We start from the raw sequence: 27719 nt of genomic DNA, 5'->3' as shown, positions 1-27719 counted from the left end.
GAGGAGATGGAGGTATTTCACCAGCCTGTCTCCTGTTTCAGTCACGAAGAGAACTCCTAAAGACCCACAGGCCGCTGGGTCCTCGCCCCCGAGGGGTTCTCTGGTCCCTGGCATTGGAGGAGATATGTTAGGGGCTGGGGAAGGGCGGTGCAGGCTGGATGACTTCAGGCTTGTGTCAAATAGCCGACAGTTGTGTGGGCTTTGATGTCGGCAGATCCAGCAGAGCCTGAACAGTCACACCCACCTTCACCAGACCACGCTCTTCCAGGATGTGATGGGGCAGACACAGCTTGTCCTAAGTTAGTAGAGATGGTTTCTGTCAGTTACACCAAGAAACCCAGACAGTTGTGGCTTACATGAGATTTTGCCTCTGAGATTTCTATGATCTATTGCCGTTACACAGGTCTCTAATTAAATGTAATATTAATTCATTCATTTGTTAAATCGTTTACAGTTTTTCTGGGGAAAACCTGAGAATTTCTCACAAATCTTTGTGGTTTACATCCATCTATAACACTGATTTTATATATTATTAGTCTTGTCTGCACCAGCACATAAATGAAATGCCATCAGTCTGTATAGGGAGACGGCAGAAAATCAGTCTGTAAAGGTATCTGTGTACGTCTAAACCACTCAAGCAAAATAAGAACATTTTATTGTCTTTTGTAATTTGGGTGGACTAAAATTACATTTTGGTTGTGTTGATAGAATTTGAATGATATAATTTTATTTCCATTTTCCATTATTGGGAGACACAGTTGAGTAAATCTGGATTCTAGTCCAATGAGGGACATTTTATAATTTGGAGTGATTTAATGCAGTCAGTCAGTTTTGTTTTGGGTTCATAAATATCTTCCAGCGCTCTGATATCATTAATCTTAAAATTAAAAAACAAACAAAGGAAAGCCTGTGCAGTGGATTTCAGAATAAATTGTAAATAATGCATGAATGACAATGATGAATTGGTAATATTGTTACCTGTGTGACACCCAGCTTCTTACAGGCATCCAAGAAGTTCTCCACATTCCTGCGGCATTTAGCCATGCTAAGCTTTGGCTGGAAACCAGAACATTAATCAATCAATCATATTATACAAACAAAAACATGTCACAAAGCTGTAAGGTTAAAGTAGTATATTTCAAGAATCTATAACTCTGTGCCATTTGTGATATGAACTTAAAAGATGCTGTTTTGGAGTTTCAGTGCACTTACCACTGCAGGCGATGGTACATGGATACTGGCGACTGACCGAGGACAAATGTGATTGGCTAAATGGCAAAGGACAACCCCGTCCATGAGAGCAGCTCCAACATCATCTGGGAGTAACACCTTCAGTCTAGACTCGATGTTCTGCAAACACATGCACAAAAACATAATAACATCACTTTCCTCTGATGTAACACTTGGCACTGGCAATAGATTGAGCTGAATGTCTTATAATTAAATAAATCATCTTATAATTCCTAAAGGTTCATTCTGTCGGGTACTTGAAGTAACCTATAAGAGTGGATATTTTGAGATTTAATATGTGGGCAACTGTGTACATCTGTGATAAAAAGCAAACCTGTGTGATCTGGTTTGAAATTGATGCCATCATGTGTATAAAATAAAAATATTAATATTTTTACCTCTCGTATATCATAAATTAATTGTTAATCTGCAAGAACTGACAAAAGCCGTTCTTAAAATAAATAAAAACACCTGTTTGATGCTTGCTGGTGTACACAAAAAACATGTTTTAGAATAATAATGACAAACAGGGATATCTGTTTTTGCAAACAGAACAGTTTGTCATCCCTGGTGTTCGCAGCTGACAGCAGTCTGGCAGCAGGTGTAACATCAGCGGTTGAGCTTCAGAGTCAACTGACTTGGATTTTCTTTTTAACATCACTGTATGCTGACTACCACTTAACAGAGAAATGAATAATGTTGATCCGCAGGCTGAGCGTATATTATACTGTCAGTATTTTAGAGACCCCTGAGTAATGGGTGCGAACTACGGTTGATGCAAGTATGTCCCGTTCATTAAATTGCACTTCTGAATCCATAATCATGATGACATTATTCTTTATTAGGCTATTTAGTACAAAGAAGTATGCTATTTAACAATTTAGGTAGATATATCAGTCATTTAAATTGACAATTGAAACTCTGATATAATGCAAGCTTACAAAATAAATATTAGCGGCCAAAACTACAAAGTGACTTGTCCACAGCTACTTTTCCACAATATAAACTGACCTTTTATTAATAACTTTTATTCATTTAATTGAAATATTGCTTATCGAAGTAATAGTTTCACTCCATGGCTGATGACATCCCCTGGCATAATTCATGTTCAGTCATTTTTGTTTTTATTTCTGTGACGGTGCGCGCAACAGCTGAGACAGCGTTCACAGCACGGCTCATTTTATCCTCATTCTTGGTCTTTCTCAGGACCTTTAATTCCACCACTAACACTAAATAATAATATGTGTTTCTGTTGATCTTTTTCTGAGAGCAGGACCTTAGTCTGAGAGCTCGTAAAGTTCTTATTCTTAGTCTTTAGTGTCATTTTCATGAATGGAGCTTCTCCACAACCTGCCAGACGTCTGACCTTATATGGTATTTTGGGGGGCGTCATTCATGTTAATTTACTATTCTTGGGTACGTGCATTCATTTAGAACAGGTGTGATTCATCATGTCATTTACGACTGTTTCCTGGTGATACGAGTGTTTGGTGAATCCGACGTGGCACCTTACAAAAAAAGTACGACAGATTTAAGAAGAAAAATACAAACATATTCTTGCATCTGGCCCAATGATCGTTACTCATCGTGGAAAAAGTCAGTTACTTTTTACGAGAATGGACTTTCCAGTGTCAACATTTTAAGCCAACGTGGATGAGAAGTTTGAATTTTCCACAACAACAAGACCACCTGCTGAAGATCTTATGATAAGATAAAATGCTTCCGAACAGCCACTGAATGAAGCTGTGGTTAAAATGCTTTGTGAGAAAATACTTTTATTGTCCACAGCCAGTTTGCCAGTAAATGTCTCTTCTATTCTTCTCAGCACTGAAGTGTTGCCTGTGCATGCCTTGCATTTTTTGTTGTTGCTGTTTTTGTGATATTATAAGTCTGGACATTCTTTTGTATTTGAGGGGTGATGATGCAACCATTTGAGCCTGTGACAAGAGACAACAGAGTGGAGATCCTGCCATTAACTCCGTGGTCTCGCAGATGCCTGAGAGGTCATCCTTGAATTTCAGCTTTCTCTGCCTACTTATCAAATTGCCCTATCCTAATCCTTCTGTCTCAACCTACCATGACCTCTATCATTTTTTTTGTAGACTATCTGGCTCACATCTTATATTATAACAGTTTTTCTTCTCCTGTCTTCTTTGATTATGTCTCATTAAGATGTTAACTTACCTTCACTGTTGTTTTTTTAAGGAGTGGCAATCTGAGCTTACAGGAAAATTGACTCTTACAATAACAGTGATCTGAGGCTTTAGCACCAGGGTAAAGGTTAGGCTGACAGGACCATATGCTGTTAATAACAAGATGCTCAGTTTGGAAATGCTTGCACATTGTTTGTTCAAACTTTCTATTATTGGGTCCATTGGGTCCATTCATTATAACACAACCAAAGGTGCACAATCTTGTCTTCTTTATCTTTGTACCTGTAACTGTAAATACAGCACAACATTATTCACTGTTCCTGAAAAAGAGATATGTCATGGTCCGAATCCACAAACAAATAACTAACATTATTTCAGTGAGATACAATATCACATTAAATGCTAGCTTTTATATACCTCACCAGTATAAACTTTAACCAACTATGTGATCACAGAGGTGTGGCTTGAGCAGACATTGTTCACAATCAGTCAATAATAATATGCATTATTATAATAATATTAAGGTATGAATGTTAATAATTGCAAAGTCTGGGGCCATAAAACAACATATTACAGCCTGAGGTAAATTGGAGAAGATCACAGATGCACAGTTTAGTTAAGAAGATGCACAGATCAGATAGCGGTTGTGTCATGGAGATAAGTTAGAACATAACTAACCATTAAATACTTACACACATGCCCCAGTATAAATCATAAAATTTCACAGAACTCACTAATGTTAGAACAGCTCTTTTTCCACCACACAGCATCATTGTTTCATTAACTGAACGCCATTTCACAACATAGTTATCCAGTAGAGACCTAATTTACTGACATGATATTTTACTATCAATGCAGTTTACCACAATGTACTACAACACCAAAATAAAATAAACTAAACCGCAAATGAGTCATTTTACACATAGCTGGGTGCAACCCAGTGCAGTTCATCAGATTGAACAGATGTCTCATGTCTCATGTTGGACTAAAATTGAACACTCACAGTGGCTCACTATTGGTATAACAAGACATTAAAGGTCAGATGAGGCTGGGGCTATCTGGTTAGCATGCTAACTTCAGTATATATCTCTGCAACACAATACATATAGGTCTTTGACATAATGTCAAACTTTTATTTCTTCACATTGTCTTGTTAATTTCAGTTAACTTTGAAATATTTTAAACTACACTTCTGGTCAAATCTTACACATTGAACATTTAATGTGGTGACTCATCTGTTGTGAGGAACTCCAGACAAGAGTAAACACATACTCACTTGAATACATTCCAACTGCAAACAATACAGGCATGTGCACTACAGGCAATTATTCCCAGAAGACACACTGGAAAGTGAATTGTTGATGTTCACAGTTCTGAAGTAACTTGTATAATATAATGTAATCATTGTGCCACTTGTGTCTGCACAATGTCTGAAGTGGCAGCTATTTATAAGGAGACATGGTAGTCTAACAAGGCATTAAAAACTGCTCATAATGAGAGAGCATAGTGCAGTGCATCAACTACTACAAAGAAACTGTGACAGTAATAGTACTACTCCTATTAGTACTAAAAAATGACTAGTCTTACCTCTTAAAAGTACTAATAGTACAATGTGGCACCACTACTACAAAAAATGAGACAGGAAATTGGTCATTTCAAATTGCAACTTTCTACTTGAGAAAAAATAAATAAAACAGCCACATGGTGATGTAAGTGAGTGCTGAGAAAAAGTTCACTTAAATGTAAAGGTAGGGTCTATATCTTCCAGATTTGGTCTGGGGGGCAGACACCCTCCCTACGTTTAAGAGTAGGCTTAAAACTTTCCTTTTTGATAAAGTTTATAGTTAGGGCTCTTTGAGCTCTTAGCTTATGTTGCTATAGGCTTAGACTGCTGGGGTCTCCCATGATGCACTGAGCTCCTCTCTCCTCCTCTCTCTCTCTCTCTCTCTATCCATCCTTCTATATCCATTAACATTCATGTAGTATTAATGCATTCAATAACCTAAACTTCTTCCCCGGAGTTGTCTGTACTTTCTGGTCTCACAGGTAATCTGGGCCTGTAGACGTCCGGATGATAGATTCCAGTCCCGGACCTTCTAGCTTCATTGTTGATTTTCATTGTGCTTCTCTCCTCTATCCTTCCTTTCTCTCCTCTCTACCCCAACCGGTCGAGGCAGATGTTTTCCCACTCTGAGTCTGGTTCTGCCTGAGGTTTCTTCCTGTTAAAAGGGAGTTTTTTCTTGCCACTGTTGCCAAGTACTTGCTCATGTGGGAATGTTGGGTCTCTTTAAAGTTAAAACCTGAAGAGTTTGGTTAGAACCTGCTCTATGTGTAAAGTGCCTTGAGATAACTCTGTTGTGATTTGGCGCTATACAAATAAAGATTGATTGATCTATGATAGGGTAGATACATGACAAACAATGTTTAGACGCCTTTTTATTTAACAGTAGACAGACAGGAAACATGGGAGAGAGAGGGGGGTGTGACATGCAGCAAAGGACCTCCGATCGGGATTCGAACCGGGGTGGGCTACGTATATGGCATGCGCTCTAACCACTCGACCACCTGCGCGCCATGACAAACAATGTTGCAGTTATAAACCAAATACAGCCGGGATACTTCTGTATCACTGACCTGACAAGCTTTGACCCATGAATGACTCAATGCTCTGTTTAAAGCACTCAAGCATAAACAAGCAGTGAAGCATCTGACCTGCCGTAGGAGTCCTATCTGTTCCATTTCCTCTCTCAAGTGCTCCATCTTCCTCCTCATAGTGAAACTGGGATCTGTCGAACTGTACTCTTGTCGGCTTCCTCTGGTGAAGGCTGAAATTACAAATGAATGCATTGTGTTGAGTTCTGAAAAAAACAGTAAGGAAACAAAAATCCTAGAAATAACTACTGACTACTACTGAGAATCCCACATTTCTGCTATACAGAGAAAGTCTACTTACAAGGCCAAAAACCAAAGCTCTCAGTTTGTCTGTAGATGATCTCCACACATGAATTATGTTTATTATGTTTTGTCTGATAAAGAGGATTTAATGCCAAGAAGAAACAAAGATTGTGTAAAAAGAAAAACATCTTGTGGCGTTTTTATCTTTATTTCTCATGCTGCAACACAATAGGGGTGACTCCATGGCCTTCATGGTAAGGTAACTTTATATACAAATTACAATCCAAAGAGAAAAAGTTTTTACTGGAGCTGCAACAAATAATCGTTCTGATAATTTTTTAAGCAAAAATGCCAAAAAGTAGCTAGTTTCAGTACTTTAAATGTGATGATTTAATGATTTTCTTTGTCATACAACTGATTATTCTTGGGTTTTGCACTGTTAATCAGAAGATGTTAACTTTCACTCTGGGAAATTGTAACAACATTTTTTCACTATCATTTAACTATCATTTAATAGACACAATTTTTAATCAAGAAAATAAAGATATAATGTCATGTTTTATTTCCAAACTAATTCAGACATTTTCTGAATGGTAATCAATCGATAAGCCATTTCTGTCTTTTTTTAATTGTTAATGCATGCCTCTGTTTGACAGTTAAACCTGGGTACATGAAAATAAAAAAACAACCTTAAACTCAAAACAATGTGCTATTAACACCTTTACATACTTTAAGTAAATACACATTCAACTAAATCATGACCAGAGCTGCAAAATCTCTGACAAGTGAAAACAACACTCCATTGTATTTTTATAGAGATGCTGAACAATGCTCGATCTGCTGATAAGATCATTTATGAGCCAGCTGAATTATTGAGGCAATTGTCATGATCCTGTGCAACTGTGTATAAAGACAGTTCTAAATCAATGCACAATAACCCTGTTGTGCCTTGTCCTTGACTGCTAATGGATCAGATAAACAATTCCTCTGAAACTCTCTCTTCACTTCCAGAGAATAACGCTGGCTCCACCTAAAAAAATATTTTGGCACGTTGACATAAGTGTTCACATCACAACAGATCTGAGCCTTGTGTTAAAATAGAGCGCAGTTTCGATGTTTACGCAGTCCTGATCCTGATATTACCTATTAGTGCAAACAGGCTCAGTAAAAGGATTTGAAGGTATTTAATGTAAACTGTTTTCTACTCACTGATTTGACAGATGCATGGAGAAAAACATTTACAAGAAATCTTACCAGAATGAGTGATCGAAACTGACATGGACTGGTATCATACTGAATTTCCTCGCTTGCACACATAGTTGGTACTGTATCACACATTATCATTACACCTACAAAAGATTATCACCCTGCGGCTATTTTTGTATTTTCAACCTCAGGTTCAATGAGTTCACAGTCATTTCAAGGAAAAGGAAAAACACTGCGCTAAGACGTTAAAGGTTCAATGTGTAAACATTGGTAACGTGAGTCAAACAAAAAGGGGCAGCACATCAACACCCCCCCCCCCCCCACACCGCCTGCACCCAGCACCACCATTATCACTCATTGAATATAGCATAAATCTCACTGTTTACTGCGAATATGGGCTATGTCAAGATGTCAAAATACTATGCTAAGCAGTTTTTTACTGATCTCCATATCTCCATGGAGATAACAACATAACTGTAAGTAACAAATAAATATTTACACGTGTAACACATTTATTGCATACCATTTTGCAAATGATTTATTGACAATTAATGTCTCAATATTGATCCAGCTTTTTATGATGTGATTTGATGCCAAATGGCCAGTTTTCACATGGCTGGTGCAACCCATTGTGGTTAATCTGATCCAGCTGAACAGCAGATGTCTCACTGCTGGCAACCGCAGCAGTAGCCAGCTGCTGCATGAATGTGCATTTCAAAATAGGCTTTATTTGGATAAACTGGCCACATTTTGGGACTCTACATAGTTACTTTCTAGTCTGAAAAACTATTAACACCTAATTAAGTGACATATTTACAGTCCTACAGTAAACATTTCAACAGGATTCCTCCTGGTGGCTCTGAACAGTACTACATCTTCTTCCTCTCATCAAATTGACATCACTATGTTACAACACATCATGTGCTGTTATAAAGGTTATTACAAATTCATGCAGGGGTGTGATGAGACAGAAGCCTAATGATGCAAAAAGTAAAATGAGTCACACTACCAAATTATAACACTATTTATATGTTGTTCTACTTGTGTATTTATGTGATACAGGACTTTTTTTTTTTTTTTTACTTTTATTTAATGTTTTTTTATTAGCAATATGTTATAATGTGTGATAATTGGATTCTTTATTTTTATTCTTTCATTTACTTTTTTTAGTATTTGTGATTGTATCTAACTTTTGTATTTATGGTTGTTATTTCCATAAATACCAAAATTATCCATCTATAAAATATCTATATGGAGAAACCTTTTACAGTGCTGCATACTGGATAATTATATATTTAGAAAGTAGAACTAAAGTGATTCATTACAAGATGATTGGTTAAAACATTTCAATTCAATTTCCATTTTGTGAATTTCAAATAAAAGAACAGTCATTTATTTCCTAATTTTTCATTTTCTTAAAAATATAGTTAAAATCTCGTCTCAATCTTGTGAACCCAATATCGTGTCTCGTCTCGTCTCATGTGCTGAGTGTATCGTCACACCCCTACCTTCATGCAATGCTAATGAGCCCAATAATATTTTTTTCTCATTACATTGTGAAAGAGATTATGTAAGTGTATGGGTCTTTTTGAATCAGTGGATACATTTTTTTGAGCATCACAACCCACATGAAATCACTCATTTCACAATGAGAATTTGATCTATTTGGTCTAAAAGTCTAGAAGAGCTGCATGATTGAACTGCTTTATCCTTATTCAAGTTAGCTGGAGCTAATCACATTCTGTTGATAATTGTATTTAATTTTGGAATGTATTAAACTCTGGCCAATTCTTACACATTGTACCTGTGTCTTACCTGATCTTGGCTTTAGTCCAAACACTGTTAGGGTGGTGCTAAAATCTGCATTGCGCAAGCCCTCCTGGAGACAAAATACCCATTCAAATCATAATGATGCATTCTCATATCACCAGAAAATGATTTAGATGATAAAATTTGGATTTTCATTGACACTGAAGGTTTCCCACACTCACCTCACAATCATCATTTCCACTAGAGTTTTTCCGAGCGCTCTGACACTTGTACTGTAAGGAAGCAATAAAAAATAGTTTTTATTATTATAGATATTATTATTATATGTTTATATTATTGTCAGACTTTTTTTCTATTCACAGTCTCCAGTTGGACAGTTCAACCATGGACACAAAAGAGTCATCTGTTGCAGACTATTTTTGGTGGATTTCACAGCAGTTTAGTGCATGTTGGAAGACACAAAGAATTAAGACTGTCCACAGTAAGGTCTCCATATGATTCTGGACAGTTTTTTAAATACAACTTTCACAAACAACCACAAACAAAAATGCATCATTAGCAACAGGAATGTCAGAGATGGATAACTTGAAACCAACACAAATAAAAAGCTGATACCTTCAGATAATCTTTTCTAAGGTACTTGGTCCTTCGCCGATCTTCATTCTGATTTAGAACAGGTGGGACTTCGGGCCACTTTGGCTCTGAATCTGACTGATCTGTCTTCAGGCTGCTATCAAAGGAGCAGGAGGATGAAGGCTGTAAAAGCACACAGTTAAAATAATTTAAACCATTAGCTACTTTTCAGAGATCTGCATCACCCACAGACATAACATCACATGAGGAATAGGAGACATGTAGCCATAAACCAAATGACTGATAGATGCAAGAATATCACAGATTGTATGTTTGCTTTGAAGTGAAAGAGTTTGTACCTGTCCACTCAGCACTGATGCTCCACTGCTTCCTTCATCCAGAGAAGCACTAGGATAAAGACACAAGTACCATCGAATGACTATATCTGTTGTTTTACATTCACATAACATTTACACACTATCAGCCTTTCTGGTAACTCTTAAGATTACAGCCCACAAATACAAGTGTATTTTGTACATATGAGGTACCAATTAGAACTGGGTACATGGTAGTTATAAGGGATTACAGGGAGAAAGGAGGTAAAAGAAACTGCATTAAGGAGGGACCAAGAAATAAACTAAACTTCAAGTGAAATTACCCAATACAGTTTACATGTCTGTTCACAATTAAGCTATGTCACAAAAAGTCCCCCATTATTATGAAATATTAATACATTATTATGACATATTTATCCATTATTATGACATAGGTATCCAATATTATGTAATATAATCTTATCATAATCCAGTCTTCCTTATTTTCACATTAACATAGTAGCCTAGCCTTATATTTTTATTGCAGTTTCTGAGCAGAATGACTTCTTGCCAGTGGGTTGGACCTGCATGCTCACTGGCTGATCCTTCTTTGCTCTATGATTTTGACATCAACTAGTTTTGAAACACTAGTTTTGAAGCAATGGCAGAGAATAAAAACTCTTTCAAAATACTATTGTTCTGTCATGGACTGTAGTTTTAAGATCTTTTAAGCAAATAGTTAGTTGTTCTAACTTAGAATCTGTGGTTGATATATCAAGATAGAGCCAAACTGAACCTTTGCTCTGATGTTTGTAGAGATGTGAGGTCCTGCCAGCAGGGCAGAGCTGTGGCATCATAAAAGTACACTGCTGCAGGAATGGCCTCTATCGTAATATTCACGGTGGGACTGTTAATAAGTCACTTTATTAAGATTTAATATTTTTTCTGTCAAGAAAGTAACATGTTACTTGAAAGTAACTCCAAATATGTGGTCAGTTAAAATAACGCCTGTTTGAAAATTTGAAAACCAATATTTTCAAGCATGCTACACATTATAATATGTAGCATTTTGATATATGGTATTATTCCCATTATTATAGTCTTATAATGAAATCCAACAATTGTAGCTGCCACATATGTTTGTCTGAACCTAAAGTGATGCTTCATGTTTTTACTGGACAGAACAACAGCGCTCCATCTAGGGAATATGGGCCTGATTTACTAAGATCCCAAATAGTGGGTACTAAATTGCGTGCACAGTGCAATATATTGCGTGTTTCGTTTTGCAGGTGATTTACTAAGAAAAACTGCGTAAATGAACAGTTGCAACACGGTGAAGACAGCAGTATTTAAATGAAGGTTTTGTGTGTCTGAATGGAGAGTTTGGACGAGCAGAAAGCTGCAAGCGCAAAATGAAATGTGATCAGGTTCTAATGGAAGAGAGTGGAACAAATATTACCAGAAAAACACACATATGGGAGAGTATTTGTGACAAAGTCAATGCTGTTAGTAAAACCAAAAATATTCCATTCCAAAAATATTAACACGGGTGGAAAAAATCTGTCCTGTACGTATTCTGTCATTGTGCCTCCGTCTTCTTCTTCTTATTTATAGACGCAGTTAGCGTCAGAAATAATACCTTCAGGTTTGGTAAATCACATTGCGTGTGTTAAATAACATATTTGCATTTTCTCCTCCCTGTATTTTGCACACTGGAGTTGAAACGCCTCATATTACATATTCATTATGACAAACGTACTAAATGGACAGTGCGTACTATCTTACACAGTTGAAAGACGCAAACCTCAGTGCTCTGTGTTAGTAGATCAGTTTGCTTATCTTTTGCGGGTGATGTCAAGTTTACAAACGTTTTTACACACGCAAACCTTTAGTAAATCAGGCCCTATATGTACATATATCACCAGCTTGACATAAATATGAAAGTATTATTTTAAGCGTTAAGCGTTTACTCCCCACTGGAACTTGCTCAATCCCAAACACATCCACCAGCCTGTACTGTGACAAAAATAATTGCAACTTTTTTTCTCTTACTGTGAAAATAAGGAAGATGTTATGAAACTAAAACATTATGATACGATTATATATCATAATAAAGGATGAATATTTAATAATAATGAACTTATATATTTTGTAATAATGAACTTATTTATTAAATTAATTTTGAATCAAATGGAGTTCCTTAGTTAGGATATTATAATTCTAGAGATGAAAAAGAGAGAAATCCCACAAATTTCCTTCATCTACATCCCACTTAAGAACAAATATTTTTGTGTGAGTGGTTCTTGTGTCTTCAGGACCAGTTAGAATCAGAAGTTTAACAATACAGAACTCTGTAATCAACCTGAGCATGTTTTCTAAGCCCTTAAAGTTTTCAAGCTCAGATGCCAGGCATTTGCTGGTTTAGGCTTCTACATGTGAGAATCTGCTGGTTTGTATATTTTTTAATTGTGCTCCTCTGATCAGCAGGACTGAATATATGGCACAGTAATATACCTTCGAGCTGTTTGAGGTGGCGGCCTCGGTTTGTTGCTGGAACTTCCAGAGTGACTCAGGAATCTGCAGACAAAACTCGGAATTTCAGCAATTGAGCAACACAACACACCTTTATTATCCAATTATAATGAAATTCATTTTGCGTTAAGCAGTTTCATTACATAGATTAAACATACAATTCCACTTGAAACTTTTCATAAACGTACAAAACACATCAAACATGACAACCACAGATATCACATTATATCCACTGGATTCAGATCACAGTTAGCAGCGTAATGATTTAGGTTTAGTGGCATTTTCATATGTTCAAGTACAGAAACAGCTCATATGGAATGTGGCTGGTTAATAGTGGTATTTAAAGGATGGACTGTATTTGTTCAAATAGGCACAGAAACACTCCAGAGATATGTTGTTTCATTTTTTTGGTGTGGCACACAAACTGTCTGTAGATGATGATAAAGAAAGTCTACCTGTGAGCACGGCCAGTCACTCTCCGTCGGTGAATAAGACTCTCTGCTCTGCAAATTAAGGACCGCCGTCTGGAAGCCAGCAGCCCAGTCCAGAGAGAGGGCCATGATCAGGAGACGATCAGACAGGCACAGGGACAGAGGGGGAGAAAGTGATGAGAGTTAGTTTTGTGCTTCACAGAGGTAGAATGTCACACGATGATGAAATTTTACTTGATTTAAAGAGACGTGTATGGATATTGTGAAACAGAGAATTGCTCTACCAACAACAAGAGGATTGTTTTTTGATAGGTTATAACTCTGAGTAACATTCAATCATTATTTTCCACACATGAGGGCAGTTGGAAAAACCATAAAAGCAATACATATCAGATTCCCAGAATCAGTCTTCCCTGTAAACTGTTAGACTGATGGGAACTGCACAGTTCAGTATTAATGGTGCGTAAAGAGAAAGCAGGAGTAGAAAGAGGTGCTGTATATTCAAGATAGATATCTGAACTAAAGCAAAACATTGTAGAATGTTTAAATAAGTGGGAGGTGGCTTTCGTGATGAGATGATGGGAACCACAAACCTATTCTGCTGCTCCTGCTGCAAAAGTTGAACAGCAATCTTCCTCAGATCCAGCACTTCCTTCAGCTCATCATCCTCTTCCTCAACTAGCTGCTCCTTGTCAGAACTGCAACAGGTTCAGGATCAAAGTTACTACAAACAGTTCACAATTTTGATATCACCGGTTGAAACATCATGCAAAAACATTTTGAGAATTTGCCCCAAAATTAGGGGTGTGACGAAATCTCGTGAGACGAAAACGTGGCGATATTTTTCGTCAAAGTGAATTTTGTCTGGCGAAGCTATAATTAAGCCAAAGAAACCAAAGAAAAAAAAAAGACGATCAGTTTTCTATCGCTCATTTGCACATCATGTCTTCTTTTTATAATGTTACATTTATATTTATATATTAGAATTGTTTCTACTCTTTAATTTACTTTTTTAGTATTTGTGATTGTATCTAACTTTTGTATTTATGATTGTTATTTCCAGAAATACCAATATTATCCATCTATAAAATATCTATATGGGGAAACCTTTTACAGTGCTGCATACTGGATATGATAATTATATATTTAGAAATAGAACTAAAGTGATTCATTACAAGATGATTAGTTAAAACATTTCAATTCAATTTCCATTTTGTGAATTTCAAATAAAAGAACAGTCATTTATTTCCTCATTGAAGTTTTCTTAAAAATATAGTTAAAATCTCATCTCGTCTCGATCTTGTGAACCCAATATCATGTCTCGTCTCGTGAGCTGAGTGTATCGTCACACCCTTACCCAAAATCTCAAAAAAGTTTTGAAAAGAGATGAATGCGCCAACATAAACAAAACAATACATTCAGAAAGCCTCAACACAGTTGTCAAAACAATGAAGCCTCTCTGATATAATCATGTGTAAATAAACTAAGCCATGTACAGTACATCAAGGTGCATATGATTTTCTAAAATGTTGCTGTATAAACTTCCAAAAATACTTGCAGATGTTTTATGCAATAAATATTGCTACTCATAATAGCTATTATCTTTGTCTGACTGAATTTCTCGTATGTCCATGTGCACAATGGATGATATGGTTCTCAGGTCCGGCAGTCACAACATGTTAGTTTTCAAGCTGAGGCACGCAATGTACAATTGTAGCTGGCAATGGAAGGGCCTGTCTACATGCAAGTGTGTGTATACCAAGCAGCAGATAAAGCAGCAGCAGTTACCTACTGTAACTATTAGCAGGTACTGTCAACTTATTATTGACCATTTTTTCAGTCTGTATCTCCTGTTTTACAGCAGTTATTTGTAGAAAATCTTTGCTTATACAGCTTCATATATTTAATTCAAGTGATGAGAGACACCATTCATAAAAAAATGTTGTAACCAGTGACAGTAATAACCAAGAAAGCAGCTCATGTATTAGAGGTACAAGGTGTGTCATCACATCTCGCGTCCAGACAAGTTTTTTTGTTCACTTGAGCTATTGAATAATACACTCACCCAGACTCCTCTTTCCAGCTGTCTTTATCTTTGCTTTGGTGAGACATGTTAAGAACTTTTTCCAGCTCCTGAAACACACGCAAACATGCCATGTCAGGGACCTATAAACAGAAATTTATTTTCCCATAAATACATTTTCTTGATGTTTGTCATTATTTTTCACTGAATTATTTCAGATTCACAATAAGGTATGACCGCTAGTGTGTGCGCATACAGTACATGTGTGCAAATACATAGAGTACCAATCCAAAGTTTGGACACACTTTCTGATTTGTGTGAATGGGAAGGTGTATCCTAACTTTTGACTGGTACTGTACATACAAAATCATTTTTGGATTCAACCATCTCTTGCCCTCTGTGTTTCACATACATATTTGCACTTATAAAAATTAAAAAAAAAACTACAGTACAAAGATACTGAATTCATACCTTTATACAAGACACATGGGTGTTTTGATGCCCATCACACTCTGACAGAGCAGGATCCTCGTGTGGGTTGGGCTCTATAAAGTCATAGAGATCCTGATCTGATAGAGGGAGGAAGCATCCGCGTTGATCACATAAACTGGCACATTTTAGGCACTTCATTCAACAACCGCCGTCTCTCTGTTATTGCTTTCAAAGGGATAATGTGATACTTATTTTCGGTAACCTTTGCACGAGTCCATTTTGGAGAGGAGCGAGAGGGCATCAGCACGGGCTGTCTCTGAAACCTGAGAGTGCAGGCTGACTGTGTCATCATCTGAAGGCTACGGGAGAAAGAGAACGAGAGTGAAGTTTGGGCTTGGTTCAAATGAACTTATGTGCTGGTCAGTGTACCTGCATTGTCGTATTTCTATTCTAAATATCTAAATAGAAATCTTAACATATGATTGTTATTTTAAACTTCACTCTATACATCTATCTGTCGACTCTGCTTCACAGTTTCACCGAATTCACTCTCTACTTCATCTGTTTCATCTGTCTTGTTGTCTTACTAACCATGATATTTATCTTTATACATTGATCATATACCAGTGTTACTACTGGCTGCCTCTATATTGAGTTGAAATTTGAAAACTGAATAATGATAAATGTTCCCTTCCCATGCGACACTTTGCATACATAGCAAATAAAATGAGCTGAAATGTATGGGTTTCAGCCATTGTTTTGTCTGTTTGAATGCTTTGGATCATTCAGATTTGTTTGCTGCACTTGGCTGCTTCTCTTTTGCAGACTGCATGCCTGAATTAAGTTTCATCCTCAACAGACAGCTTGTGAGCGTCACTACCCGAGCCTGAACCAAAAAGACTTTAGTCTATTAGTTTTAGTGTATCCAAGAACAAATAATATTCCACAAACACACTTAAACAGTTTGTATCTCAAAATGTTTCATTTTCAAAAGTAGTAAAACATGTTAACATGCTTATCCCATATCCTTAATCCTGTGCACTGTGCACCAATCTTACCTCTGTTGTAGACAGCCTTTTGTCACCATTGTCACTACCAATTCCAGAGTCAGGCCCATGGTTCTTACTGGGATAAAAATCTTCCATGCTGTAAATATGCAAAACAAAGAGCTGATTAAGTCTGTATAAATAAAAGCATTTGGATTTTGCAGTGGTGCTGTTGTGACCATGGAGAGCACAATTCTGTGTGCACATATGGGTTCTGGCATATAGGCCCCCCCACACCAGCAGTGACATTTTTTCCAGATCATCGAACCATGTGTGTGGTCATTTACAGGAGCTTTTGACACAAAATGGACACAATATTTATACAAAAAAACAGTAGTTTTTCCACAGTACACTCATGCATTAGAAAGAAGAGAAGTGAAACTAATATGTTCAGTAATGATGTAAACACTGTGTTCTGAAGTAATCCTAATTCAAACTAGGGTAAGAATTGATTTATAACACAAACATAACTGAATATTCTTTCCAGAGCAGCAACAGCAACATTTACAACAGGAAAGTCACACTATAAACTCACTCACTGAAGACTGAATAACCCAGACATTTTGAAAAAATATGCAGCCTTAAATGAAGAAAATCATATTGCGGTTTTTCTTCATTTATTTTCTGAGGATTTAGTTTGGATCATTTGAGCGAGAATGTTTGCTCAAAAGATTTGCCCATATGGTTTTGAACTGCCTGTGGGAAGTAGCCTAAGAGTCTGCCCTTTCTTGATAAAATAATTATTTTTGCTGTGTACTGTGTTCTCTTTTTAGAACATACCATGTGAAAAAAAGTTTCTTCACCGGAGCTGATACCGAAACGTGACGTGACAAACACTACAGACCATTTATCTAAATTATGTGCATCCTGTTTCAGAAAAATCTTTCCACCTCTCTCTCTCTCTCTCTCTCTGTCTCTCTCTCGCTCTCTCTCTCTCTCACTCTCTCCCTCATTCTCTCTCTCTCTCTCTCTCTGATTTTTATTGGCATGAAAGTTTCAATGTTAATATCTATATTATTATACATAATACAGTACATCCTATGTGTGTGTGTGTGTGTGTGTGTGTGTGTGTGTGTGTGTGTGTGTGTGTGTGTCAAGGTCACACTTTCACTGTCCCTTGGGTTGTGGCATGTTGATACATATTAGGCAGCTAGATATACCCTGTCTTCTTCTCCTAGGAGTTTTTTTTCTTTATTTTGAGAGGTCACAAAGCTTTTAAAATCTGAAATTACAGAGTTGTGATGATTTTTGTAACCTCCTTGGGACCTATTCCCTATACCAACCTTGACAGGACCACTAGTTCTCATGAGGAAATGATAAATACATGTATTATGTGCCACTTCGTGTTATTAAACAATATTTCGGGAAATGTGTTAGTACCTATCTGTAAGCGGCTGTGGAAGGCAACGTTTGCCGAGGGAGGGAAGGTCCAGAGTGTCCGGTTTCTTATCCAACCGACATGCCTGGATGTTCAAGTACTTGAATATGTGCACTTTGCCCTTAAGACAAATCTGAAACAAAAAAAAACACAAAAGGAGTTTGTTGTAACCACAAGAAAGAGAGACATATTCATCTGACCACTATGGGGAAATTAAACCAGGTTCAAACAACATGTAATCACATCAATGTACATGTATGGACATACCTGTGCCGGTGGAGACTGCATAGGATTGTTGTCTAGGATGATGTGCTGCAATTGCCTGAGTTTTCTGTAGGCTGGAGGAATCTCTGTGATCTTATTGCAGGAGAAGTCAAGTCGAATGAGAGGCAAGTCAGCCAACTCTGCAAGGACAAAAAAGAGAAGAATTTTATAAATAGCTTTTGTTGAATGTGGTACATTTATACTATGAACATGCAATCAGGAATGAAGTGAACACTTTTATACGTTGATGCAAAGTATTTTAACACCCTGAAGTGTGATTCTTGGCAGGCAGGGGAGAAGGATGTCTGCCAAAAATGTCAACCAAATCAATCATGGGGGGCATCTCTGACGAACACACTGAGAAAAAACAAAGAGTGATGGACTGACCCTCAGGCAGCATGTGAAGACAATTCTTCCTGATGTTGAGTTCTCGTAAGGCTACAAGCCTCCCCACCTGAGCTGGCAGCACCTGGATCTCATTACAGCTCACATCCTGCAGGGGGAGACAGAGTGTAGGAGATGTGATTACTTGGGCAATACAATCTGCAGAAGTTTATATGCTGTGACACATACACACTGCTTACCAGTTCCATCAACTCTTTGGCCTTGCCGATCTCCTCGGGGATGGACACGAGCTTGTTGTTGCTCACAAGCAGAACTTTGAGGGGGAGGTTGAACAGGTATTTTGGCAAAACTGATAAGAGATTTCGGCTGTAGATAAAGACAAAATATTGACATATATTGAGAGTAGCACGCAATTGTCATGCTCTGTCAAGTTTTTTCTGTGTCACGTAATGTGCATGTAGCAGTGAGCATATGGTGTTTGGGCAAAAGAGGAAATCCCTCTCTTTTATGTGAGTGTTTTTGTCATGTCAGTGAAGTGAAAGGGGAACAGAAACACTGAACACAGTCCCATTTGATGAAAAATATACAGGCAAAGCAAAACTGAACAGTGACCCACCTGATATCAAGATAAGTCAGCATCTGCAGATTGATAATGGCTTCTGGGATGCACTTGATGCAGTTGTGGTAGAGGTTGAGAGACTCGAGGGGGGCGAACAGACACACTTCTGGAGGGATTTCTGTGAGACGGTTCTTGGACAGATCTGCAAGACACAGATGCTGATGAAATATGTGCATTTTGGACAGACCCATGACACAGACAGAATTTTTGGAGATCTGGGTATTGCACATTTTGTTTGCTTGAGACACGTAAAACAAAAGGCTTGAGACTGATCAATATGTCTCTTTGATGGAGCAGTGGGCAGCGTACTTCTTTATTGAACATTGGTCTAAGATTACAACAGAGTCTTGGGCCTCAATGGTTTGAGTGCTACTGGCAGTGAAATATCTCAGTATTTCCATTATCGATCTGACTGGAAGTGGCCAAGTAATGGATTTAGTTTGTATGAATGGGTGGAAAGGGTTTGAGCTCACTCATCTTTTGTTTTTGTTTAATGATCATTTGCGAGTAACACAAGACAACCACCAAAATGTTCAAAAAGACAGAGTTGGGCTACTTTTTGTACTGAAGAGTGGTATGTTTTCTATACCACTGGATAGTTTAGAATAATTCATGAAAAATGTCTAGCTCTTCTTTGATATAATTTATCTTTCTGAGCTTGATCATAATTAATTATTTTATATGAATTTCATTAATATTTGATCATAAACCAAAATATTGGACAAACTGATGATGGCAAACGAGATAGAAATTATGACATCAGAAAAAATGATTATAAGTTAATGTATTTTTGTTCTATTCTGTGAAAAACTGATAATTAGAAAAGATTGAAAGTGTATTGATGTGTTGAAAAATGTGGAATCCTTCTGTAAAGATTCTCCTATTATTGATTGCATTTAAGTTTTCTGAAAGAGGTAAAATTGCTCCATGCTGAATCAATAAAGGACAAACTGTAGTTAAAGATGTTACAGACCCGCTATATCTCATGTGCTCCGCTTTACTACTGCAAAATTTCAGCTATACATTAATCAGCTAAGAGCAGTTGCCTATATTTCCCAACAAAAATTTAAATGCATGTTCCACTCAATGAATATGAGCACACCCTCCTATCTGCATCTGCCCAGTATGAAAAAATATTTGGATGCCAGCAAGTAACATATTGATGATTTTGCAGTTCTTAGATGCAGCAGGACTACACATGCATTTTTTCCTTAAGGGTGATACTAGAGGGTTGATTATGGGGTCAATCAAATCAAATACATAAATATTTTGGAAAAAGTTCATCAAGTGTCTAAAATGGGAAGGGCTCATCTAATATATCTTGTGTACATGTGAATGGTTATTATTATATATACATTAAATTAGAATCTGTGTTATCAGCCAGACCCATGCTCACTCTGGAGGTTCACCTTATCTGTGTGGATCATGCAGGGTCTGAGTTGGGACACATTCTCCCTCAGGGTTTCTGAATCACTCACACAGCCCACGCAGCTCAAGACTTTTCCTTGCACACGCACACATACATGCACACACGTCCACACATGTCTCTGTCTTGTCTGTTTCTCTCTGTGTGTTCAATTAAATAAACCCTGACTAAAAAGGTATTTGAACAGGAAACATGCAGATACATGAGGAACTTTGAGAGCAATACATGTAAAGAGTACCATGCATTAAGAATTCACCTTCAGACACATATTGATTCAGCTGATGCAAATTGGTGTGTGTGTGTGTGTGTGCATGTTTGTGTGTATGTGGAGGTTCCTGTCTCCTGAATTATCTCAGGGTGACATAATAATTAGAGACCTATGTGAGGAGCTGCACAGCACCAGATAAACATACAGAGCTTTCAATTATTCTGTCCCACCTAACTGAAGTGCCTCATCTATATATCTAGAAAGGCTAACACTACTGCACCTCCAGGCTCTAAATACATGCAATTACATTGTATATGCTACCACCCTTAATTAAAGAATTAAGCTATATGTGACATGAATGGGCTTCACAGGCACACTGTGTCCACCTGGTAAGAGGAGTGTGTGCATAAATTAGCATGAAGAACGCACAAAATGTAATTTCAGTTGCTTTTATTCAAATATAACATTTTAATATTTCTATGTAGATACCAAAGTGTCACTCCCTGAGACGTGATAACGCTCACTGTGTGCATTGTGCATTTAAATAGACTCTCGTTTATGACAAGCCTTAAATGACCAACAATAGACCAGATAGGCCTCACTCTGTAGCTGTGGTCTGAACTCTGACAGCAGCCAATAAGCAGAAGTGAGAAGCAGACCATGAGACAGTCAGTGGCACACAGGGAAAAGCAGTCGAGAGGTTAAGGGAAACAGAAATTATCACATGGGGAAAGAACAAAGCTGAGGTCACAGGGTGTACTCATTTTCCATTAAGAGTAAATTCTGCCTCTCCCTGAGGCTTGGTGCTGTAACCCAGCTGTATACCTCCCTGCAGCCCCACAACTGGGGATTCTTCTGTAGCAGAGGAATCATGTGGGTCGATGGTTGATGTGAGGGGGTGGAGGCAGTCTTTGTAAGCCTGTCCATCTCTAACCCCTTCACCCTCCTTCTCCATGAGCCATCTGCGGCCCACAGCGGGCCTTTTATCAAACCTGCCGGTTGGCCAGAGCTCCCGCAGGATGAGGCCCGCCAGGCAGACGAGACCCTTCGCCAAGGCTCCACTCCACTGCACCCTCACGCTAAATCAGCAATCCATTCATTTATGTTGGTTGTGCAGATGATGTCTGGCTTTTTGTCTTCCTGTGACACAGCAAACTCTATACTAATAGATATCCTGCTGAGTGCTGAATCAAATAGCAGACTAATGTCTCTTTCTCCGCTGCCAGTGGCTGCATAGGGATTTGTAACAGGGAATAGTAATAGAAAAAAATAAATTAAAAAGTTCAACCTGCCATCAAAGAAAGCAAACATATCACTTAATGTCTACAACACACATCAAAAACTGCAGACACCACAATACTTGACTGCAATTCTAAAGATCTTAACTTTAGGTCTTGGACAGCTTTGTTACAAGGTTCAATTTAATGAAAACAAGGAAAGTAAAAAAAACAATTAATTGGGGTTAATTAATTTCACCCTGCTGCAGATGTCGCCACAGTGTCTGGCTCAAAGGATCTGCTGGATGCTCAGGTCAAGCAGTCACGTTCTGCAGGTGTGTTTGTCCAGTCATGCATTCAGGTCAATCAACGATGGTAATGCCTTACTAGGATTCTTCATCAACTTTAGATGGGCCATTTCGGCAATTATAATAGGGGCAATGAGGCCTCACAACTGAGGCTAGTGTCTTTTTGTAGGGTCTAATCTGACTGTCACTTAATCGTTGGCATCAATCTGTTTGGGCGGGGATCATACCAGGGGTGTGCAGTCTACGGGTGAGCTGGCGGACAGTGATCGAGTGAATGGGTGGACTGCTCTGTGTAAGGTGTGGCCCGGGGGTTTGTTATGTGAGAAGAAATGAAGAGCGCAGTGATAACTACAAATTAAAATAAGAATAAAAAATTGTTTTGGCAAGCAATATAGTTCTACAGAATATTTGTTTCACACATATTTTTCATGCTCCCTTTATCTTTCACCTTTGCAAGTGCTGACTAAATGGAATGAAATCAAAAATCACATGTTTCACTCGTATTCTGCATCAAAAAAAGTGAAGCAGTAGGCTGTATGTTTACTTTGTCACCACAACTAACCACTGATGAACAAAGTCACATATGTGAAATGTTGCTACAATCTTCTGATCTGATCAAACCAGGCTTTGAAATATGTTGACATTAAAAATAGCAAAGCCAACATTATATGACACACGAGATTTCATCATGTCATTAGGAGACTTATACAATATAACTTACTGAATATAAACTGCCTGTGAGTTTAATTTTTGTTATGTTGAAGTACAAATGCATGCTGGTTCATACTTTTCTAATGTGAGGATGTGCAGTTTATCTGTTTTTAAATGTTTTTAAGTGTTGTTCAGACAATAATCAATTAAAGATGTAATATCACTAAAATGTGCATTTATCCTCTTTTTATTTTGATATTATATAGCCTAAATTATTGATTGATTAATCCAAAAAAAATTCCGACTCTCAGAAAAAATCTCCAGTAAGCAACAGACAGTAAATCATTCAGCATACTGTTCATTGTGTGATCAGAATGAGGTACTCAAGCAAAAATAACAAATCATTCATTCTCAATACAAACTGTGGAAAACATGAGACATTTATTATTCCCAATCATTATTTTTCTTGGAAGTTTATATTCACTATCCAAATATTTGTCATTGGTGTGAAAAGGCATGTTCTTGCTGACAGGTATGCATATGACATGACCAGACACATTTACAACAAGCTGCTCTGAGGGAAGAAACAGTCTACTTTTTTCAAGCTGTTTACGTTAATTACAATCACTTGAATCTATATTGTATCTCTCTAGTGAAAAAAGTTTTTCGGGGGGATAGTGTTTGTATTTTTTGAGTAGCCACCCAGCAATGCCTGCTACCCCTAAAAGATTCGCCATGACACAGGGAAAGATAGGACAGGGTTTATAATGACACTAGGAGTATTTCTTTTGATTTCCAGTAAGGCGGATCACTGAGCACGAGTCGCACAGTCTAGCACTCTGTTGTGTTTTAAACTGCCAAGCCTATGTCCTTATAATTGAGTTGACCTGCAGTGTGCTTGCACTGTAATGGGCCGTGACTATTACAGTGCGTACACTGGTTGATTATTAAATGGTTGATAGTTGTGTCCTTGTGGAGACTGTCCTTCACGAGCTATCTTAGAGGACCAAACTTCTCAAGAATGTGCCAACAAAGATGCATTCTTACAGTGTGAGATATAATCTCTGCAAGTCACATATAGTCAAATAAAATGTGCAGTATTATTTGTGCCACCTGTTCAAATTGGCTCTGGATTGGAGACAGATTTGTAGCAGTGTGGATACACAGAACACACATAGACTTAACAAACATAGCAAATCTTTCAGTTTGTGGTTTGCTTTTGGCGGCCAAATCACTACTCTCCACCCTCAGGCACACATCACACTTGTTTATCGCTTTTTGACCTCACGTTCTTTTCTGAACTGTATTTGGCTGTTAAATGTAACACCAAACCTTTCACAGAGGATACAAGAAGGCGAGAGATATGTAACGTGATGACAGATTCTGTGCAGTCTTCAACTGTGCTGCAGTCATAAAAGAAACTAAAACCACCATCTCCTCCATAATCCAAAGTATACTGTAAATAAATCATTATGTTCTCAGAAAAACCTGTTGTTTTAAAATATCTGCAACATTTATTTAAAAGGTTTCATCCTGAGCTACCACACACACAGCACAGCATCTGACACACTGTGTTCGAGAAATATGCACATGTGTAAGCACACACTGTATACTGCTTGCAGTGGAGGCACCTCACACTGTCTAACGTGTGTGTGGGTTTGTACCCTCTGGGGTAAGATAATGGCAGGCAGGGGCATGCTGGGATAGAAACCTGAACATCTGCCCAGTTTTGATGTACTGCTCCCCAGCCCCTCTCCAAGGTCAGGGCGTCAGCTCAGAGCCCTTATGCTTTCCCATGAGAAAACAAACTGACTGGAGACAAACTGCTAGTAACACACTGCAAACAGACACCCTAGTGTGAGCAGGCCTCTCTCTTTTTTCTTTCTCGACACACACTGGAGCCTTCTGCTGCTGTTTAGTCAGATGGCCACTCAGATAGACCCTGCTCTGTGTAAAAACCCTATTTCAGTTTTTAAATCAGCAATTGAATCGATTGATTGATATTGTAATAACACACTAAGAAAAAACTGTTTTCAAAATTGTCTTCATCTCAGGAATCACTGCCTGATGAAATCTGAATGAGCTTTCTTTTTATTCTATTTGAAAGGTTACTGATGTGATCCATCCTGCAAGCTTCCACAGAAATGTAAAGACTGTACTGTGCGTTGTTCCTTTTCACGATAGATTGTGCCACAGTTGCTGTAAAGTGTGTTGTTGTGAGGTGTTGATCTCTTTTTGCACATTTGAAAGTGAGACTTCCCTCCGTCGCACCTTTTACTCAAGGCATTGAAATGAAGATGTGAAAGAAAAAGTGAAAAGACTGCAGCATCCACAGTCAATGGATTAGTCTCTGTGAAAGTGACAGAAATGTATGCTCTCGTATCCATATCTTCTTTTGATTACTATCAGTTCTTTATAACGTACCCTCACAATAACAGCAGTTATTTCAAAAACCTACACGAGGTAGATAAATCTGGACAGCCTTGATTTTGATAGAGACAACCCCATCATTTTGGCAGTACATCATAACAAGCGTGTGCACTCAGCCCAGCAGTCCAGAAATAGTGCACAATAGCTTCCTGGTGAGTCTGTCTCGCCCCCGAAAAGCAACTCATGCAAAACATTTACAGCCTTCACTCATCAAGACCAGTTCCTGTTGATGCAATTTAAAATGACACAATATGATATCAAACACTAGAACAGTGGCTGAGTAAGATGACAATCAAGACAGGGCCAGAGCTGGACAGGACATGACGGTACGAAGTACTTGCTCAATAATGACAGCTCATGAGTTTGTCTATGCCTTAGTGTTGAAATAAATATGTCATAATTAGGTTATTTTTATTAATATGACACATGGTTGAAAAAACTGTCTTGGCAGAAAACATAAATCCCATGGGGTAAGGATTCTCCAACAAACGAGCTCCCTGCCATGAGCTTCACATGACAAAGACTAACACCATATGGTATATGGACATGTCAGAGGAAACTACTATTATTCTGAGATCCAGCATCTCCTACAGAAACCACCCATGGTAAAGACTCAGAAGGTCCCCTAGAATGATGAATGACCAGTTTGAACTGTCCACCTAGAGGATAAAAACCTGTGTTTAACATAAAATCCTCCGACACATGAATCCCTGGAACAGAGCTTCATGCATAAAAGGTAGACAAGCCCTTTTCTTCTTAACCGACACACAAATTAGTATGTAAGACCTGATCCTGATAACAGAGTCCAGAAAACGTGAGCCTAATACTGACCTACTGACTCATCTACATCATACCACTACATCAAACAATACACAATAAGGATAGGCTACTTCTTGCAGAAACCCACAGAAACCCAAGATCTATCTTAAATATAAAAGCAAAAGCACACCAATGTCTTCCTCCTCTCTGACAGATTATGGGGCTGTATGGGCATATGCACCCATGCAGGCAGGAAGGGGGGGGGGGCGACGGCAAGTACTCTACATCTTTTGTCTGGTTTTGCCGAAAATGAAAAAAATGGCATGTACCTATATCACATGCTCACCGCAAATGATACACACAAGCACGACTTTACTACTGGCCTCTCGTTTCATTCATATTCAGTTCCAGCAGACTGCAGCTCGGTGTGCAAACCGCTGCACAGCGCCTGCCTTCATGGGTGCGCCTGCCGTCTCATTCATGTGTCTCAGTTGAGGGGGGTTAGAGGGGGAGGAGGAGGGGGGGGGGGTGTATTGAAAGCTATTGGCGTCCACCAAAACATCCATACAACAGCAGCAGGGCCCCTTGTGTAGTAAACTGGTGTCATATATGAGCCCGAGTACACAGTGATAAAAACCAGGCTATATTTGTGCGTTTACAGCAGCCGGGTCAATAGACGGTATAGCCCTTTAAAAATACTGTCACCTACATGTTCATTCGCGGCTGTGAAACCAGACAAAAATCCAATACGGAAATAAAGGCTAGTGCATTCACTTTATTCCAAAAGCAGGTTTTTTATTTTTATTTTTAGCACATTTGGACTGACTCCTAGTTTCCCCAGAGTCTGAGCATGCACAGTCTACCCACCTGCTTGTGTTGTATCGGTCAGATCGTAGCTCATCCCCGGGTACTCCCTCAGCTTCCTCCCGCTCAGGTTCAGTATCCCCGAGCACACGGCATCCTCTAAAGCCCGGTCCAGGCTGCGGGCCGTGTGGTGCTGCTGCTGCTGGTGGTGCTGGTACTGGTTGATGCCCGGGCTCCAGTGAGGTCCGCTAGCGTAGTGATGGCTTTGTAGAGCGGTGACAGCTCCCACACCTCCCTGACTAGACGCCATTTTCGTGTAAAAAAAAAAGAAAAAAAAGAAATTACTCTCTTACAATAATAACAGCGCACAGCGGCAGACTCTCCGCCCATGCGCATCCAGGGTGCATTCCCCGGACTGACGCTAGGGGATGGGCTTCTGAGGTAGTGCTGCTGCTGCCGGTGATGATGGTAGTGATGGTGATGGTGAGGATGGTATGGTGGCCATTTTAGGCTTTTACTCTTCCCCCACCTGCTAATATACCCAAATCCCAGCAGGGGCCCCAGTGCAGCACGCAGGGGGCAGGGGCCCTTCATGCAATCTTAGTCAAATGTCCTTGCCTGCAGGCCAGAGGATGGTTATTGACTAATTTAAACAACTATGATTAATCACTGTGATAACGAATCTAGAGACACTGTCAGATGTTT

At 38.5% G+C, this 27719-nt stretch overlaps 1 protein-coding gene across 1 annotated transcript; it reads right to left on the bottom strand.

Moving 5' to 3' along the window:
• Window positions 1–113: 113 nt before the first annotated feature.
• On the bottom strand, window positions 114–27404 carry lrch2 (leucine-rich repeats and calponin homology (CH) domain containing 2). Its single transcript, XM_053331601.1, is given in 22 exon segments — window positions 114–295; window positions 979–1056; window positions 1213–1350; window positions 6096–6208; window positions 9300–9363; window positions 9476–9526; window positions 9870–10010; window positions 10187–10235; window positions 12656–12718; window positions 13129–13197; window positions 13698–13802; window positions 15170–15237; window positions 15599–15696; window positions 15822–15918; window positions 16618–16705; window positions 17986–18116; window positions 18251–18387; window positions 18635–18740; window positions 18832–18958; window positions 19209–19353; window positions 27078–27354; window positions 27357–27404. Coding segments are annotated over 22 exon segments (2313 nt in total). The 3' UTR covers window positions 114–175.
• Window positions 27405–27719: the final 315 nt, after the last annotated feature.

Source organism: Scomber japonicus, chromosome 13 (genome assembly GCF_027409825.1).
Source record: "Scomber japonicus isolate fScoJap1 chromosome 13, fScoJap1.pri, whole genome shotgun sequence".
NCBI lineage: Eukaryota > Metazoa > Chordata > Actinopteri > Scombriformes > Scombridae > Scomber > Scomber japonicus.
Note: the sequence above shows the minus strand (reverse complement) of the source record. Positions and strands in the feature narration are given on the sequence as shown.